The sequence below is a fragment of the Oryzias latipes genome, chromosome 1, assembly GCF_002234675.1.
Source record: "Oryzias latipes chromosome 1, ASM223467v1".
NCBI classification, from domain to species: Eukaryota; Metazoa; Chordata; class Actinopteri; order Beloniformes; family Adrianichthyidae; genus Oryzias; species Oryzias latipes.
This window is the reverse complement of record NC_019859.2, coordinates 1,389,140-1,406,376: the sequence shown is the minus strand read 5'-3', so window position 1 is coordinate 1,406,376 and position 17,237 is coordinate 1,389,140. Positions and strand designations below refer to the sequence as shown.

Genomic DNA, 17,237 nt, shown 5'->3' with positions numbered 1-17,237 from the left:
AAATCTTATTCAATTGTGCGTAATTTTTGCGAGATGCATACGCAAATGTTTGGCTTTCCACGTCTTTTTCACGTATGTCTAACAAACTTGTTACGCGTGTTCCACCAATGTATACTTTTATATCACGTCTACGGCGCACACATCATGTTCAAAAGCCAGATTTGGCTTTTATGGAGGTTTACGTGTTCTTTGCGGGGTTCATTCGTACTTCTTCCATGGTTTTAACGTGCTTTATTCGTGATTCCTTTTTGGAAAATTTCACGTACAGATGACAACTTTTCTCAATTTTTCCACATATGACCAGTTTTCATCTGTAAATGATGCAATAAATGTATGTAGCTGCTGTGTGACACAGGCTTAAAACAAAAAGATGGAACAAACAGCAAAAATGTCAGCCTCAGCAGTTCCCAAAAACATCAATGTGTTGACGTCTGTGTTTGGAAATCCTAAATATCTAAGGTGTCAGGAGGTTTTCTGTGCTTTACTGAGAGGAGACTAATCCTGTAAACTCTGGAATTAATGCGTTAGGACAATGAAGATGATTCCTGTATTTCCTGGAAGCAGTTGAAATCACAAAACTATCATTCAGAAAAGGTCTAAAATGTTTATCTGAAAACATTTTATGAGCCTCCTATTAACCGTTATGGTTAGATCCATGTCACAAAGAAACACAAACACTCTCAAGGACTCTGAACGTCACCTATTTAAAGAAAAATGGAATTCTAAGGAGAACGGAGGAACGAAGAGGACAAAGGTATCCAAACCCCCCCTCAGCAGGTGCCGGTCATTCCGGTAGAATTAGCTGAGCTGCTGCATGTCGGCACAAATCTGCTTTTCTCTGCTTCAGAACTAGTTGGTTCCCAGTAAACGGTAATCCAAAGGCCGTAAACACCGGAGCTACGGCTCGGTGTTAAACGAGTTAAAATGCTAAACCTGGAAATAGGACGCAGTGAGCGAGCAATGTTAGCATCCCAGTCCACTTTACTGTTGACTAGTTCATGTCATCATCAACTCTGGACTCAGGGACCACAGCTTAACCTGAGATGTTCAGAGCAGGAACAAGCCAACAACAAGCTAAAAACTCATCAATGATATACAAAAAAACATACTAATAACATGCTTAGAATATATTAATGACACGATAACAATACACTAATAATCTGTAACCATTTTCAAATACTATGCTAACAACATGCTAACGCTGATAATACCATGATAACAACATGCTAACACTCTGATAATACCATGCTAACAACATGCTAACACTCTGATAACACCATGCTAACAACATGCTAACACTCTGATAATACCATGCTAACAACATGCTAACACTCTGATAATACCATGCTAACAACATGCTAACACTCTGATAACACCATGCTAACAACATGCTAACACTCTGATAACACCATGCTAACAACATGATAACGTCCTGACACAACAAGAGCATAAACTTAGTTGTTAGGACTCGTTTCAGTCTCAAATCTGTGATGAAATGTTCAAATTCATGAATTAAGAAGTGATTCAACATTAAGTAAACAAAGTGTTATTTATGATAAACACCAGAGGAAGATGCGTGTTGGGTTTTCATAATTCATGCTCGTGTCTCAACAGTTCCTCTCAAAGTCGTCTCTTGTTTTTTACAGAAACTAAAATGAGAACAGTTTGAGACGGGTTGGAGACGCTAAATGATCAGCATTCTGGTGAAGCGCCAATGTTGGGATGTTTTAAACTCACTGACGAACTGCCTGTTCCCGGTTTGCACAGCGACACGGACATTTCCAAACGTCTGACTGCAGCCAGAACCGCCGGTCGGCTTCGCCACAAAGGTTTTATTCAGAGCTTGAATTGAGGTCGACCAGAGTTGAACTTCATTTCACTCAAAGGTGAGATCATTGGGGATTACCTTGACAGGAAGCAGATGAGCAAATCTAAACAATATGGACTTATTTAATAACTTCCCAAAATAAAACAAAAAGGTGAAAGGTTCCTCACAGCTTCCCGTTCTTTATTTACGTTTCTGAATCCGCTGTCATTGGGCAGCTTCATCAGCTTGTTTGATAAATAATCAAAGTGTAATAAAACCGAAAAGCAAATCCCCCAAATTCAGGGGGGTCTGATCCACACGGTGGTTTGGTTCTCCACACCACAGAGTGGAGACATTATTAAAGTCCTCCCCCGGGCGGCTCATCACAGCACATCTTGATTTTAAGAGCAGGGCACATTAATTTTATGGTTCTATTCTCATATTCAACATGCCGACGCCTTCTCCCTGCAGGTGCTTTGGGCACATAAAAAATAAAAAGAGGACGAGAGGGATGGAGCTGCATGTGTAAATGATAGAGCGGGCGGAGGAAAGTTGGACTCAGCTGAGGAACTAACAGAGAGGGAGGAGGGGGGGTACCAAGGGACATGAAGACGAGGTATAAATATTCAATATTTTGAGAACTATCAAGGAAAAGTGCACGTGATCCTCTGCAGAGGAGAGCGGGTTTTGAACGAGCTTTTTAACCCAGCTGTCATCAAAGCATTCAGGAGGTTCTGCTGGAAAAAGATCTGCAGAGGTGCGTCCACAGCGTCTCATCTGGACAATCAGAGGCGTCTTTGAGCTTGAGTTTGTGACGCGGACAGACCGCATCAGTCAAATCCAACAGATCGGACTTGATTTGGTGACGGTTTCTCTGTCGTACAGCAGATTCCTGTGGATCTATGCAACTGCAGATGTAGCTGCTCCAGAGATGCTCCTCGCACCCCCACAGAAACAGCAGATCCCGACCTCCCGCCTCCCCCACCTCAGTCTGCACCGCCGTCCTGAAGGTCCTCCCTAAAGCTGGATGAAGGAAGGAGGAGCCTCCACCGCTTTCCTTCCCGGATCACAGGAGACGTCCTCTCAGAGGGTTTCACAGCCACCAGAACTGTTTCAGAGTCAAAAGAATGCTGCTCAAAATGTTCTGAACATTCTTTCAAAAAGGATCCACTGGATTTGGTTTGGAAGTAAAGATGTATCACTCAAATAAAATGTCTTTAACTTAGTCCAGATTATCGACCATTAGTGCAGAGCAGCCCCGCCCCCCTTCCCCTCCCCATTAATGAGAGTTGTCAGTTTCTTCTGCTAGCTTACGGCCCCAAGCTAACGTTAGCGGTGCAACAAAAATGGCAGCAATTTTTATTGTGGATTTCCATAACTTCCCTGCTTATCAAATCCCTCACAGCTCATATTTCTTTAACGATGTTAGAGAAGCGATGCATTTAGGATAAAGAGAATCAAATCATGCTGAACCGTGTTCACATCCGTCTGGAGGTTATGCAGGTGAGATGCCTTCAACAACTTCACTCTTCCAGGACAAAAGTTCCTTTAAACATCGTATTTCTCATCAGGCCCGTCAGCTGCAGAACCAGAACCCTTCCTCTGGATTCCTGTTTATGTGAGCGTTCACGTGCGCGCTCCTGCAGAAGGAGGGGGGAGGGGGGGGGGTGTCACATTTGTCTTTTTAAAGAGGAAAATTATCATTCCTGTCAAAGGGGGCCGTTAAAAGCAGCAGCCGGAGCGGATCCTTTGTTCCTCTGCAGAGGATTGTCTCCATCTGAGGAGAAAGGAAGTAGGTCAGGCGGCGGCTTAATTACGCTTAATTTTAGATCCACGGCGCCCAATTTCAGCAGCTGTTAATCAGGTTGTCTCTACCTTTACCACACACTTCCTGCTGGCTCCCGGACCGGACCAGCGCCCGGCTGAGAGGGGAGGGCCGAGTTGTGGACACATGCAGCCCTTTCTGTTTTTGTGTTTTCAGCGCCGCTCCTCTTCACTCCCCTCCAAAGCTTCTCTCAGTCCGATCTCTGATTTGAGAACCCAATGAGAACCTGGTTCTGTCGGATCGTGTCTGAGCGGCACGCTTGAAAACATGATAAAAAAAGAACAACATGGAGAGATTTCAGTGGTTTGTAGAGACGATGTGAAGCAGCTGGACCTTTCAACATCTGGACCGAGCAGAACTTTTCTACCCGAACCCAGAAGTTTCCCAAAGTTCTCCTCAGGAAGGAATCCGGGCCTCCTGTGAGGTGGGGTGCGGGGCAAAGATGGGATTACATGCTACACTTCCCAGAGAGGTCAACCTGCAGCGCAGAGGACGGGGCCAAAGGGGTGGTGGGGGGGGGGGGGGCCTGCAGCACACGGGGAAATTTTTGCTGACTCGCCACGTATTTGCTGGAGGAGCATGAGTGAGATAGACCCCCCCCCCCCGTGTGCCCACTGGGAGTGAAGGCATCACTCACCCCCCAGGTCCAGGATTCTTGGAGATCAAAGGAGGCCCTTGATGCTGAGCAGGAGCTGCGCAGCGTCGCCTCCGTGTGGCCCTTCGAGGAACTGCAGCGCTAAAAGCAATCATCTTCTGAGTTTCCCTCCTTCTGTTCCCAGAATGCTTCAGCCCACGCGGGTCGGCACGCTCCGAACGGAGAAAACACATCGGATGTAAATGAAGCGGCTTCAGCGTCTGTCTCTGCTTCGGAGGATCATGTCTGCGCTCTTCATCTAATGAGTCTTCCTCACATTTAGGAGCCTCAAATGAGCGTTAATCCAACACTAATTTAATCTGATTAAAAACAAACAAGAATTTATTTCCTAAAGATAAATAAAACCCTCAAACACACCGGCCACTCTTTCAAAATAAAAGATCCGGAATGGTTTTCACTGCGAGGCGTTCAGGGACCTGCTCCTCCGAGCAGTACAGACAGCCCTCCAGTTTTTTACCGTTTATTAGCATAAACTGTGTTTTATAATGATGCTTCAGACCAGATGGGAGGGGGAGAGGACACGGGGGGGGGGGGGGGGACATGGCAAATAAGCAGAAATGGTGAGAGGAGAAAAAAAAGGAGCTCATGGCTGAGCTCAAGAACCCCCCAAACCCAGAAGTCCTAGAAGGTGTGGGGTATTAACATTAGCCCCTAACCGCAGCCCCCACAGATCCTGCCCCCCCCCCAGTGTCTTTTTTTAGTCCATAAATTTTGTGAACAAAAGTTTCCTTCTATGTTTCCATAGTTTATATCATTTTGATGTTAGCGTGTTTTTCACATGTGCATATGTGTGTGTGTGTGTGCGCGTGTGCATGTGTGTGTGCATGCGTGTGCAAGTGTGCATGGGTGTGTGCGTGAGCGTGCACGTGCGTGTGCATGTGTGCGGGCATGTGTGTGTGAGTATGTGCGTGTATGTGTGTGCACGTGTGTGTGTGTGCGTGTGTGTGCATGCGTGTGAGCGTGTGTGTGCTTGCACGTGTCTGCGTGCATTTTTGTGTGTGCGTGCATGTGAGTGTGTGCGTGTATGTGTGCACGTGTGTGTGCATGCGTGTGAGCGTGCCTGTGTGCATGCGTGTTTGCATGTGTGTTCGTGCATGTGTCTGGGTGCATGTTTGTGTGTGCGTGCATGTGACTGTGTGCGTGCGTGTATGTGTGCGTGCGTGTATGTGTGTGTGTGCGAGTATGTGTGTGTGTGTGAAACCATGAATAAAAGATCTGAAAAAGTAAATTTGATGGTTAATTGGTCTAAAATCTGGAAATCAACAATCAGAATTACAATCATATTCATGATGGTTTGATGATTTTTGCTTTAGTGGAATCTAGATGTTTATAAATAAACGGAATTAAATGGAGGGGGCGGGGCTTGTATAAAGCAGGCGTGTCCTAAAGCATATCTGCTGGGTTTATGTCACATTTATTTAGAATTTATCACAAATAAAAGCAACATGTGTGTCTGTGAACTCATAAATGCTAAATGTAAACCTAAATATTAACAATTAATGATAAACACAAATGTAAAAGTTTATATTAAATGTAAATGTGAACCTTCAGTAACATTTAAATTTAAAGTTAACATTTAGGTTTACATTTGACTCTTTGCTTTTACATTCATATTTAATATTTAGATTTCTGTTTGGGCCTCAATAGATTATTGCAGCACATATGAAGAGAAAAGTCTAAAGTTGTCAAATTGTCAATTTGATGACTTTTTACGTTTGGCGCCTCCTTTCAAAGGAGGCTGACGCTCTTCGCCTCCAGAGTCTTCATCAGTAGCGTTTCCACGTTTGGCGAGCTCAGACTCTGGACCTGAACGCTGTCGGTTCAGAAGACGCCGCCGCCGCCTCCGTCTGCGTCAGACGCACAAACAGGCAGCTGCTAACTGAGCCGGTTTACACATTTTCAGGTGATAATGCACCACGGCGGGCGTTTTCGCCGTGGAGTGGTCTCCAGGAAATGACACGAGTGCTGCGTGTTTGTATGTGATTACAGGGAAAACAGATGTAATTGGCCGGGGGCAACATGTCGATGTAAAACAAGCATCAAATTCTATTTTCATGGCTTTTGCTTCGCCACAAAACCCACAGATGAGAAGTTGTCTGCAGGAAGTCAGAGCTGGTGGAACATTGGAGGCGACGCTTCGTCCCCCCGGCGTACGACAAATATGAGGCAGAGGATCTTTGAAGCAGAGAAGCTGCAACCTTGAGTCACTGAATGATGTGAAACTCAGCCTGAAATATTTGCGGTTCCCTGAAAAAAACGAGTTTTTTGAAGAGCGTATTTTTAAGGAATTTGTTTGTAAATAATGATGGAAAATAAGTATTTTTTCATCTACAAACAAGACTTATTTCTGTCTCTCACAGACCTGTAACTTCTGCAGTACAGGATTCTCTGTCCTCCACCTGTTACCTGTACTAATGGCTCCTGTTTGAACTGGTTATCTATAGAAAGACACCTGTCCACAACCTCAGACAGTCACACTATGGAGACCAAAGAGCTGTCTAAGGACACCAGAAACCAAACTGTTGACCTGCAGCAGACTGGAAGACTGAAGACTGAAAGTCAGTAACATCAGCGGCATTTTACCATCTGAAAAACATTGCCAAAATCAAAAACATAGTGTCAAAGCCAGACCTGGAGATACTTATCCATGCATTTGTCTCCAGCAGGTTAGACTACTGTAACGGCCTGCTCACCGGCCTCTCCAAACGAGCTGTAAAACAGCTTCAGTACATCCAGAATGCTGCTGCTGGAGTCCTGACCAGAACCAGGAAGTATGATCACATTAGTCCTGTGCTCAGGTCTCTGCACTGGCTCCCTGTACCTCAAAGAATAGACTTCAAAGCAGCTCTGCTTGTGTACAAGTCTCTCCATGGCCGAGCACCAAAGTACATCTCTGACATGTTAGGGCCATATGAACCATCTCGTACTCTGAGGACCTCAGGCGCCGGCCTCCTGTTGATACCCAGAGTCAGAACTAAACAAGGGGAATCAGCGTTTCAATATTCTGCAGCTAAAATCTGGAACAGCCTCCCTGAAGTCGTAAGACAGGCCTCTTCTGTGTTCATGTTCAAATCTAGACTTAAAACATTTCTGTTTAGCCGTGTATATGACTGAAAGGTCCTATCTGCACTTTTCTTTCCTTTCCTTCCTTTATTTTTAAATCAATTTTCAATTTTTTTTTTTTTTTTTTCTTTTAAAGAAAATTTTACGTTGATTATTTCTATGATGTATTGTGATTTTAATGCATTTTTCTGTTTTGTGAAGCACCTTGAATTACTTTGTGTACGAATTGTGCTACACAAATAAACTTGCCTTGCCTTGAATCTGCAACAGGAAAGCAGCTTGGAGTGAAGCAGTTATTAGGAAATGGAGGACAAACAAGACCACTGATGACCTCCCTCCATCTGGGGCTCCCCCCAAGATCTCACCCCGTGGGGTCAGAATGATCACAAGAACGGGAAGCAAAGATCCCAGAATCCCATGGGGGACCTAGTGAATGCCCTGCAGAGGGCTGGGACCAAAGTGACAAAGGCTACCATCAGTAACACACTACACCACCAGGGACTCAAACCCTGCAGGGCCAGACGTGTCCCCCTGCTAAAGCCAGTACATGTGCAGGCCCGTCTACAGTCTGCTAGAGAGCATTTGGAGGATCCACAAGAGGATTGGGAGAATGGCCTATGGTCAGATGAAACTACAAGAGAACTTTTTGGTAAGAACTCTACTGTTTGGAGGAGAAAGAATGCTGAGCTGCATCCAAAGAACACCAGACCTACTGTAAAGCATGGGGGTGGAAGCATCATGCTTTGGGCTGTTTTTCAGCAAAGGGACCAGGACGACTGATCCGTGTAAAGGAAAGAATGGATGGAGCCATGAATGGCCAGATTTGGAGTGAAAACCTCCTTCCATCAGCATTGAAGATGAAAACATGGCTGGGTCTTTCACCATGACAACCATCCCAAACACACGTTACCCTGGTAATGAAGGAGTGGCTTCATGAGAAACATTTCAAGGTCCTGGAGTGGCCAAGCCAGTCTCCAGATCTCAACCTCATAGAAATTCTTTGGAGGGAGTTGAAAGTCTGTGTTGCCCATGACAACCCCAAAACATCACTGCTGTAGAGGAGATCTGCATGGAGGAATGGACCAAAACACCATTGCTCTAGAGGAGATCTGCATGGAAGAATGGACCAAAACACCATTGCTCTAGAGGAGATCTGCATGGAGGAATGGGCCAAAATACCAACAACAGTTTCTGAAAACCTTGTGAAGACTTACAGAAAATGTTTGCCTGCTGTCATTGCTGACAAAAGAGTATATAACAAAGTACTGAGTTGAACTTTCCGTGGGACAACTTACACAGTCGGTGTCTGACTGAATACTTTTTTGCCCCACTGTAATCCCAGACCAACAGCCTCTTGAAGCCTTTGCGACTGAGTGTAAAGTACGCGGCGGCGTGTTTCCCTCAGAGGCAGGAGCATCAGCGCTGGAGTGTTGGTCCTGAGAGCCCTGCCTCCGCCGTGCACACTGGAACAAAGGCATCACATCCTTTCTTCGTGATTCAGGAGGCAGTTCTGAAAATATCTCCAGCCAAGCAAAGGTGCTAATTGGACTCTCGGTAAGATAAAAGCAAAGAAAGTGTTGTGTGAAAAAGCCAAAGGCTCTCATCGCCATGGCTACCTGCTACACTCGGCTTTAATTACTGTAATTATGGTTTTTAACTTTTTCATTTCAGAGAGCGCTCTGGCATTCTGCAGCAAGCCGAGACGCTGACCTGCAGCTCTGCCTCCCACTGAACTGCAGCTGATCTGAAGTCCGCCAGAACACTTAACCGGCATCAGATCAAAGAAAAGTTCAACCTTTGCTGCTGACCAGACAGACGGCTAATCAGCGTCTGTGCCGCCACGGAGAGAAGATCTGCCCGGAAAACCCCGCAGCACCAACAGGAGTCTGTTCTGTTCTGATCCACTAAACTCTGATTTCTAAAACACGGCGACTTTCCGGTTGGCACCGACGTTTCTGCCCAGACGGCAGTGCGGCCTCAAAGGCCGCTTCTCACCTGTGCCTCTGCAGTTCAGCTGCTCGTCTACACCTTTTGCAGACGACGGCGTCCTTTTCTGTTACGGATCTCCAGCTCTCTCTGGAGCGACAAAACCTTGAATAAGAGAATTCTATTCAGAGAACCAGAGGAAGGAGGTCTGACCGCCTCAAATGTTTCCTTTAATGAAATGACGAAAAGGTGAAATCTGCTTATCAGGCCGGCCTCTGGAACCGTCGTCTGCTGCTTGTTCTGGCGGAGGAGCCGGCAGCACTTGGAGCTGCCGCCGTGGCGTAAAGGTCAACACGCTGATGCGGCGCCGCTGGTGGTCCTCCACTATGTTTCTCTGACTGACCCCCCCCCACATGCAGGTTCACTTTCACTACACAATCACACAATCACACATCCAATGACCACAATCAGACACAAGTCAAGAAACTTTCAAACTACATGTAGAAAAACACAAATTCATGTTGGAATGCAGATTAGATTTAATTAATAAAGAATCAACCCATAATTTAAATCATCTGGATTTTTTTTCTAAAGTTTTCAAACATTCAATTCTTTCCTAACAAACTGGATCAGAACATGAAAAGACAAAGTTCCAGCAGGTCACAAAGTTCCTGACGTTCTCCAACACCTTCACAGCTGGAACCAGGATCGTTCATTCAGACTCAAAATCCTGAATTCTTCAGATTTTCTTAAGAACAGGAAGTCGTGAAAACGTGGTTTCCTGTCACAGCCACCCGTAGGAGGAGAAGTCCCGCCTCAGCTGCTGAGTCTCCGCCTCCGTGAGCGGCTGAAGAGGAGATCTGGAGGCGCCCCCGTGGAAACCAAACCACTCCATGGCCTGCTTGAGGGCGGGAACTCCCAACTTTCTGGTCACCTGGCAACGCAAATCTGCAATCAACCAAACGCGTCTGGGATGGAGGTTTCCGGACTGAACGAGGCGTAACCGTAACCACCGCGGCCGACCCGACACTCCGATGTTCCACCCATTGACCATAAATGGCAGACAACGGTTCCACATGGTGATATTCGCCCTGATTTAACTTTTTGTTTTTCTGATGTTGAATTTCAGTTTTTTCCCTGCTTTTATTTTGAAAGTGTCCCCTCTTCCTGTTTAGAAACTTAACTAAGTGGAGCCGGGACAGTTCATTAGGTGTCCACCAGGTGGTTTGGTCATTCCCTGACAGAAATAAAGACACTTCCTGTCCAGATCATTGGATCATTCATTTTCAGAGTTCTTCTGTCGGTCCAGAAGAGCAGATCTTCTGCAGATCGACAAGATCATGAACCACCTGGAGAAAGCAAACAGGTCATTTCTGAGAACCTTTGAATCTGGTTTTCCTCTGATGCTTGTTCGTATTTTTGGGTTTGGTTGATGTTCCTCCTTTTCTCTGCCAGCAAAGTGCTGCGCGGTCAAAGACGGTGAAACTGCTGATCTTTGTCATGCAGAGATCTGGATCCTGAAGATCCCTCCATCCAAAACCTTCAGACAGAACTGATGGAGAAAACTGAGAACCTCCCACAATCCTGTGCTGTAGTTCAGTCATAAACCCTGACTGAGAAAACAAAACCCCGACCTAAACATAAAGTCATTTCCGTCACTGGTGCCACATTGGGTTTCCATTCAAAGCACTGAAGACTCATGACTGGTGAGGTTCCTCAGAGACGTTCCTCAGGAGGAACCACACCATAAGCTCCAGCAGAACGTCTGTCCTTTAACTCCAACCGGGAGTTAAAGGACAATTATTCAGCAGACGGTACTCACGGCGGCGTTGGGCTCGATGAGGCGCTGCTGCAGGACTCGAGCCTCGTCCCAGTCGCCGCTCCTGCACAGACGCTCCAGCTCGCAAAGCGGGCGGCCCAGCACGTTAGCCAGCGCGCACACGCCGCCCACCGCACCTGCACACAAAGACGGCGAGTTCAGCGGAAGCCTGACAGGAAACCCAGGCTCCGGGGGAAACTTTTAGCGCCTGGCTGCGAAGAAAACGAAGGTTCTCCAGCCAAGAACCGGTCTGCAGAACCGAACGCAGCCAGAAAACGGGAACTAACAAAGGAGAATCTCTGACCTCGACGGAGGAAAAAAAACACATCAGAACAGACTAAACCAGGTTTTGGTAAAGTTCCAACCTTCTTGAGGATCTAGGTTTTAATCTCCAAAAACAGGAAGATTTCTGGAACATCAGACAGAGGTGACTCATTCTGTTGGCAGAGGTTCTAGGGTCCAGCTGCAGCGGTTCTCCTGGTTCTGGAGATGAAAGCCTGTCAAAGCTTTTGGAAGAACATCAGGCCCCTGAGCGTCTTGGAGAGCAGAACCAATCATTTTTCTTTTTGGCCTCAGACGCAGAAACAAACCGGGTTCTTCTGAGTCGTCCTTTCAGCAACCGAGCCGAATCCCAGCAGATTCACATCTGTTGCTCTGGGAGAACATCTGGACTGAGTGGAAGCATCTTACCGACGCAGTAGGCCGCCATCAGAAAGCCAGCCGAGCCCGCCAAGACCTGGAAGTCCTCCATCTTGGTTTTGTGAACAATCAGGCCGATCCGAGTGATCTGAGGAGGAGAAGCAAAGAGAAGGAGGTGAAAACAGGACCGCCTCCTCCCAACATCCCAGGGAGGAGTCTAATCCCTGGAGGAGCCGTCAGGAGACGACTGCAGAGTCAACAAATGGCTCTAAAGGAGACGTGGGAGACGTGGGAGCCCCCCCCCTAAAACCAAGGAGCTCCACCCGACCAGAAGATCAGGATCCAGAAAAGTCAGAACACGGCTGAGTCCAGTTCCAGCCCGAAACGCGGTTCCAGCGAGCGCCGGTTCCTCATGACGGGCTGTCAATCCGCCCCCCCGGCTGAGTCATGACTGTAATTGATCAGTCAGTCAATCAGGTCAGGGGGGGGCTCCTGCTGGTCTCCTCAGAGCTTCAGCTCCGCAGCTATTTTGATACGGCGCTAATGGGAAAATGAGCGTCCGGGAAGACGGGCGTCACGGCGGGAGACGGAGACTCACGGAGTTCTGCTTCTGCAGCAGAACAAGAGTCTGAAGAAACGTCTCCTCCATCGCAAAAACAAAACCCTGAAATGTATATGAGGGACGCATGTAGGCACAAAAACACACAAAGCCGCCCCAAATCACACAAAAACCCACAAAAAGGCTCAGAAAGGCTTCAGGGTGAGGACCTGGAAAAGGAGCTGGGCTTACGTCTCCTCCGCTGTCTTTGAGGCCTCGGATGTTCGGGTGCTGGGAAAGCTCCACCACGGCCTCCAGCGGCAGATCCAGACCCGTGTTGGCCGGAACGCTGTACAGAACCACCGGAACCGGGCTGCTGTCCGCCACCTGCAGGACAGGTGAGGCGTGGCATCAGCGGCTGGACGGCTTTTATAACAGGAAGTGTTTTTAATGAGAATAAAACGGTTTTTAGCTTTTAGACAAATTATTCCTTCAGATGAAGATTTTTTCCTGAATTTTAAGATTATTTTTAATCTCTTATTCTGTTTATACTGATTTATGTACTTTCAGTCAGACATCTCATGCAGTAGTAATGATATTTATTTTCACATCTTCTAGTTTTGCTTTCACATTCCTTTAGTTTGGCATTAGACTCCGTGCAATTCCATGAGCCAGATTTCCATAAATAACAATAACTACCCTAAACGGAGCTCACAGGTGGATCCGGGTGGGGCGACAAACTCAGAGCTTCAGTGAAGAAGGATGAACAGCTGACACAGCTGGACTGAAATAGGACGCTGCACAGGTGAGTTGATTAACTGAAGGGGGAGTAAACGAAATAAACACCTGCCTAAGTTGCCTGCCCCCAAATGCTCCCAAGGTCGCTTATTTCATGCTTTTATTTTAATGGAATACGTTCTGTGTTTTAGCACAAAGTTCTGTTTTATTCGAACTGCTTTTAAAACTTTATTTTGAAGTTCCTGCCTAACTTCCTCCCGTGTGACGGTGGTTCCTGTTCCTCTGTGGTTTCAGATCGTTAGGTTTCCGTTTGCATCGTCGTGGTTTCTTTGGTAAAGGCTGACGATCGTTTGATGTTTTCTGTGTCAATAAAGTTGGATTTGAATCGCCGCTCAAACGATCCTGCAGCCTCCTCCCTCCTGGTTTCCTGGGTGGGGCGGGGCCTCACAGAAACCTCGACAGCGGTTCGTGCACGTGCACGTGCACCGAGCTGACCTTGGTGAAGTGGTGAATCAGAGCTCGGCCGTCCATCTTGCCCTTGTAGAAGCTGGGGGTCACCACCAGGGCGGCGTCTGCGCCGGCGGCCGCCATCTTTTGCGTGAGCTGGACGGTGGCTCTGGTGGCTGAGGAGAACAAAGACGACAAACCGCTTTAGGAGGTTTTTAAGAAGCGGATCTCTGAAAAGACGAGAAAGTCTGAGAGACTCCAGAACGTCTTTAGAGCAGACGAGGAGAAGATCTGCATGCCGGGAAAAACAGGCTGTGGTGGGAGTGTGATGGTGTGGGCTTCGTTAAAATGCTGATTTATAGTCAGAACCGCTGCTGTCAGAACCGGAACACGACCATAAAGTTTTACTTTTTCCTTCACCTATTCCAAACGGAAAGTCTTTCATCTCAGAGGTGGAGGGAAAATGTATTTTTATGATTTGTTTTTTCTTGTTTTTTCAGATAAACAGAAATCAGACTTCTTTATTTTTGGACTCTTCTTTGTTCTAATGCTTTGTTTTTGTGAGAACGTCTGCAGCGTTTAGCGCCGAGCGCTTCGACTAATTACTTTAACTGGGAGGGCGCTCAGGTGCCAGAGTCTGGTTCACGCCATCGCCGAGGAAACGGCAGCAGTTTTTAACTCTAATTTACAGGAAACTTCACTTCATTTACAGAATAAAAACACAGAATTCCAGTCATGATGGAGACGATCCGCTTCAGTGCAAATAAAGTCCACCTCAAGGTGAAGCGGATCGCCAAGAACATCCATACATGTCACTTCCTGAAAACAGCTAGACTCCTAAACCGGACCTGCAGGGGTCCAAACCCCCCTATCGGGACGTTACGCAGAGACGCCATCCCCCCCATCAGAATTTAAACTGTGTTTCAGGTCTTTATTGCCAACAAACGGACTTTCTGTTCCTAAACTCACATTCGCAGCCCGACCCGGCCATCAGCAGCCGACCCGGCGGCAGGGACCGCCGGACCGTCCTCACCAGCTCCACCCGCTCCGCCTCCGTCAGGTACGGATACTCGCCGTTGGAGCCCTGCACCACCAGACCTGCAGCACCAAAAACCCGGAGACAGAGATCAGCTGATCCAGAACCTTCCTGCTGTCTGCTGAACCAGAGCAGCAGACGGTTCTGGTTCTTCCTGATCCAAAGAGATCACACACAAATCATTGACAAAACAAAGATCATTGGAATAATCTGGACTAAACTGGATCAGAACACAAATGTTTTTTGCTGTGGTGCAGAACTTTGACCCGGATATAACGAGGTTCTATGGCTCAACTACACAAAAATGAGCGACGGAGGTTCATTGTTTGGATTCTGTTCTTGTTTCACACATTTCAGATTCACAAACTTTTACTGAGAAAAACATCGATTCATTAGTTTGATTGTGAGAAAAAGGATCAAACAATCCTCGGTCCGTTTTGTCAGGCTTGACCTGCTGGTTCTGCAGCTTCATCAGTCAGATGAGGTGAGGTTCCGGCGGTTCTGATGGGCTGAGCTGCTGCCAGAACTGCAGCTAACGGGGTAACTCGGGTCAGAACTTTAGCTGAATCTTTAAGAGGAGAAGTTTGGTTCTGTTTTTAGACTCCAGGTGTGGAACGAGGAGCTTTTCTGTTTCCTTCATGTTTTTCTGCATCTGTGTTTAGTTTTCTAGAAAGGAAACAAAAAACTGACAAACAGACAGAAGAACTAAAGCAGACTTCAGTCATTTAAATGGCCTGATGAGGCATTTATTTTATCAGCATCAACAGAAGTCCTATTTTTTCTCTGAAATTTCCCCGCAAGCATTTTAAATTAAAATACAATGTTTACATTCAAATACTTTTGTAGATTTTAGTTGACAAAAAGTGATAAAAGCATAAAATCCTCTAATTAACTGCTGGTCTCTCTGCTCTGCGGCGGTTGGAAGTGCAGTAGCGGCGCGTGGTCAGTAGGGGGCAGCAGACCTTTTTGAACTTTGCCCTCTCCGCCTGACTCTGCAGGGTTCACGCGCCGCTCAAACGTCCGTGTTTACCGCGCACTGACCTCTGAACGGAATGTCGGCGTACTTCTGCAGGTTCTCCTCCAGCTTCTCCAGGTCCACGTCCTCCTTGGCGGTGAACGGCGTGGCGATGGGCGGGTAAATGCCGCTCAGGTCCGGTCCGGCGCCCGCCGCGCGGCTCTGGAGTCTCCACGCGCGCAGGAACGTCTCCGAGCGGCGGGAAGTCAGGCCTATGCAGGCACGCGCGCAGTACATGGTGGAGCGGACGGACGGGCAGAAGCGCTCCCGGTTGATCCCTGACCAGACTGGAATGGGGGGGGGGGGGGGGGGGGGGGGGGGCCTTCACTGAGTTTTTGTTGACTTAAGAGGGGAGGGTGTGTGTGTGTGGGGGGGGGGGGGGTCCAAAGAATGACGTTACTTTAAAGATGTTTACTCATACTTTACTTTACTTTCCACACAATATATTAAAGTACAGATTACAGATTAAATCTTGTTTTTAGTCCAACTTCCTGTCTACGTAATAAAGGTTTGCATGAAAAACACCGAAAAAAACTACAGCCTGTACGCTGCTGCCCCCTTGTGGACAAAACATGCAGTTGCAGCAGTTTTTTTTATGTTTAACTTTATTTTATTTTTTTTAACTAACAGAAAATGGTGGGGCACGTAATTTTTACACATAAAAAATAATTCAACTAAATAGATTTTTATCAAAATTATTGTGATTTTTTTTAATGTTTGAAGACCAGAAATAAAATGAAGAAAAATGTCTGTCTGGAATTTTAAAAAAAAACTATCAATGAAATGCTTCTTTTTTAAATGCTCACTGTGATCTTCTAAATGTGAAAACAGGAAAATAAAGTTATCTTATTCAGAAAAGGCTGCAGCTTCCGTCGGAGAAACAAATTATTTTATTCAACATTATACAAATGAGCTGAAAACTGCACAAAACATCTAAGGAAGAGTAAAAAATGGGATTACGTTGCTTTTAGGGATGGACATTGCAGCACAAAATATACTCTGAAAGTGATTACTTATGGAATAATTGATAATCTAATTTTTCAGAACAAAGTGGGTTAAATCTGAATCAAGTTTAATTAATGCAGGTTTGTTTTATGAGCTTTATTTGATCCAAAAATGATGGAATTAAATTCTCCTCTTTTTCTCTGTAAGACCAACATTACAGAATTTAAAACAGAAACATTTTTCAAATCATTTATGAAGAAAGTTAAAAAATCTGAGCAGGAATCGCGTGTTTATAAAAACCGAGACCAGAAGAAGCGTCCAAGAAAAAATGTCTTCAGTTTTCAGGAGGAGATGAAAAGATTTGACCCATCAGATGGTGAAAGACGGACCAGAACCGCCTCAGGAGGACAGGACAACATACAGGAGAGGACTCACCCAGGAGGCAGAAGCAGAACAGAAGGTCCAGATTCAACCAGAACGTCACAGACACGGCGGTGGGAGTGTGATGGTCTGGGGGTGTGTGGCTGTAGGGTACCAGCATCTGGGAAAATAAAACTTTATGGGGGATTATCAATATTATCGATTCCAGATTAAATGATTGAATGCTCGCTCTGCACATGGGGGTCGTAGATTGACAGCCCCCACCCCCAAGCGCGTGCCGACACTCCTTTCTCCTCCTCCTTCATGATTGACTGATGATCTGGACCAGGAGGCGCGTCTGCGGCTCCAGAGGAGCAACAGTCACTTCAGAGTAAAAATCTATTTATAGAAAGTTACGTGACGC

The 17,237-nt window shown here is 46.4% G+C and overlaps 1 protein-coding gene across 1 annotated transcript; it reads right to left on the bottom strand.

Moving 5' to 3' along the window:
• Window positions 1–9,795: 9,795 nt before the first annotated feature.
• hoga1 (4-hydroxy-2-oxoglutarate aldolase 1) lies at window positions 9,796–17,159 on the bottom strand. Its single transcript, XM_023958047.1, has 8 exons — window positions 16,889–17,159; window positions 15,535–15,795; window positions 14,427–14,555; window positions 13,506–13,633; window positions 12,525–12,659; window positions 11,786–11,882; window positions 11,099–11,232; window positions 9,796–10,210 (listed from the first exon to the last, which is right to left on the bottom strand). Exons 1-8 carry the CDS (start codon window positions 17,070–17,072, stop codon window positions 10,061–10,063), a joined length of 1,218 nt encoding a protein of 405 aa, XP_023813815.1. The 5' UTR covers window positions 17,073–17,159; the 3' UTR covers window positions 9,796–10,060.
• Between the last annotated feature and the right edge of the window lie 78 nt (window positions 17,160–17,237).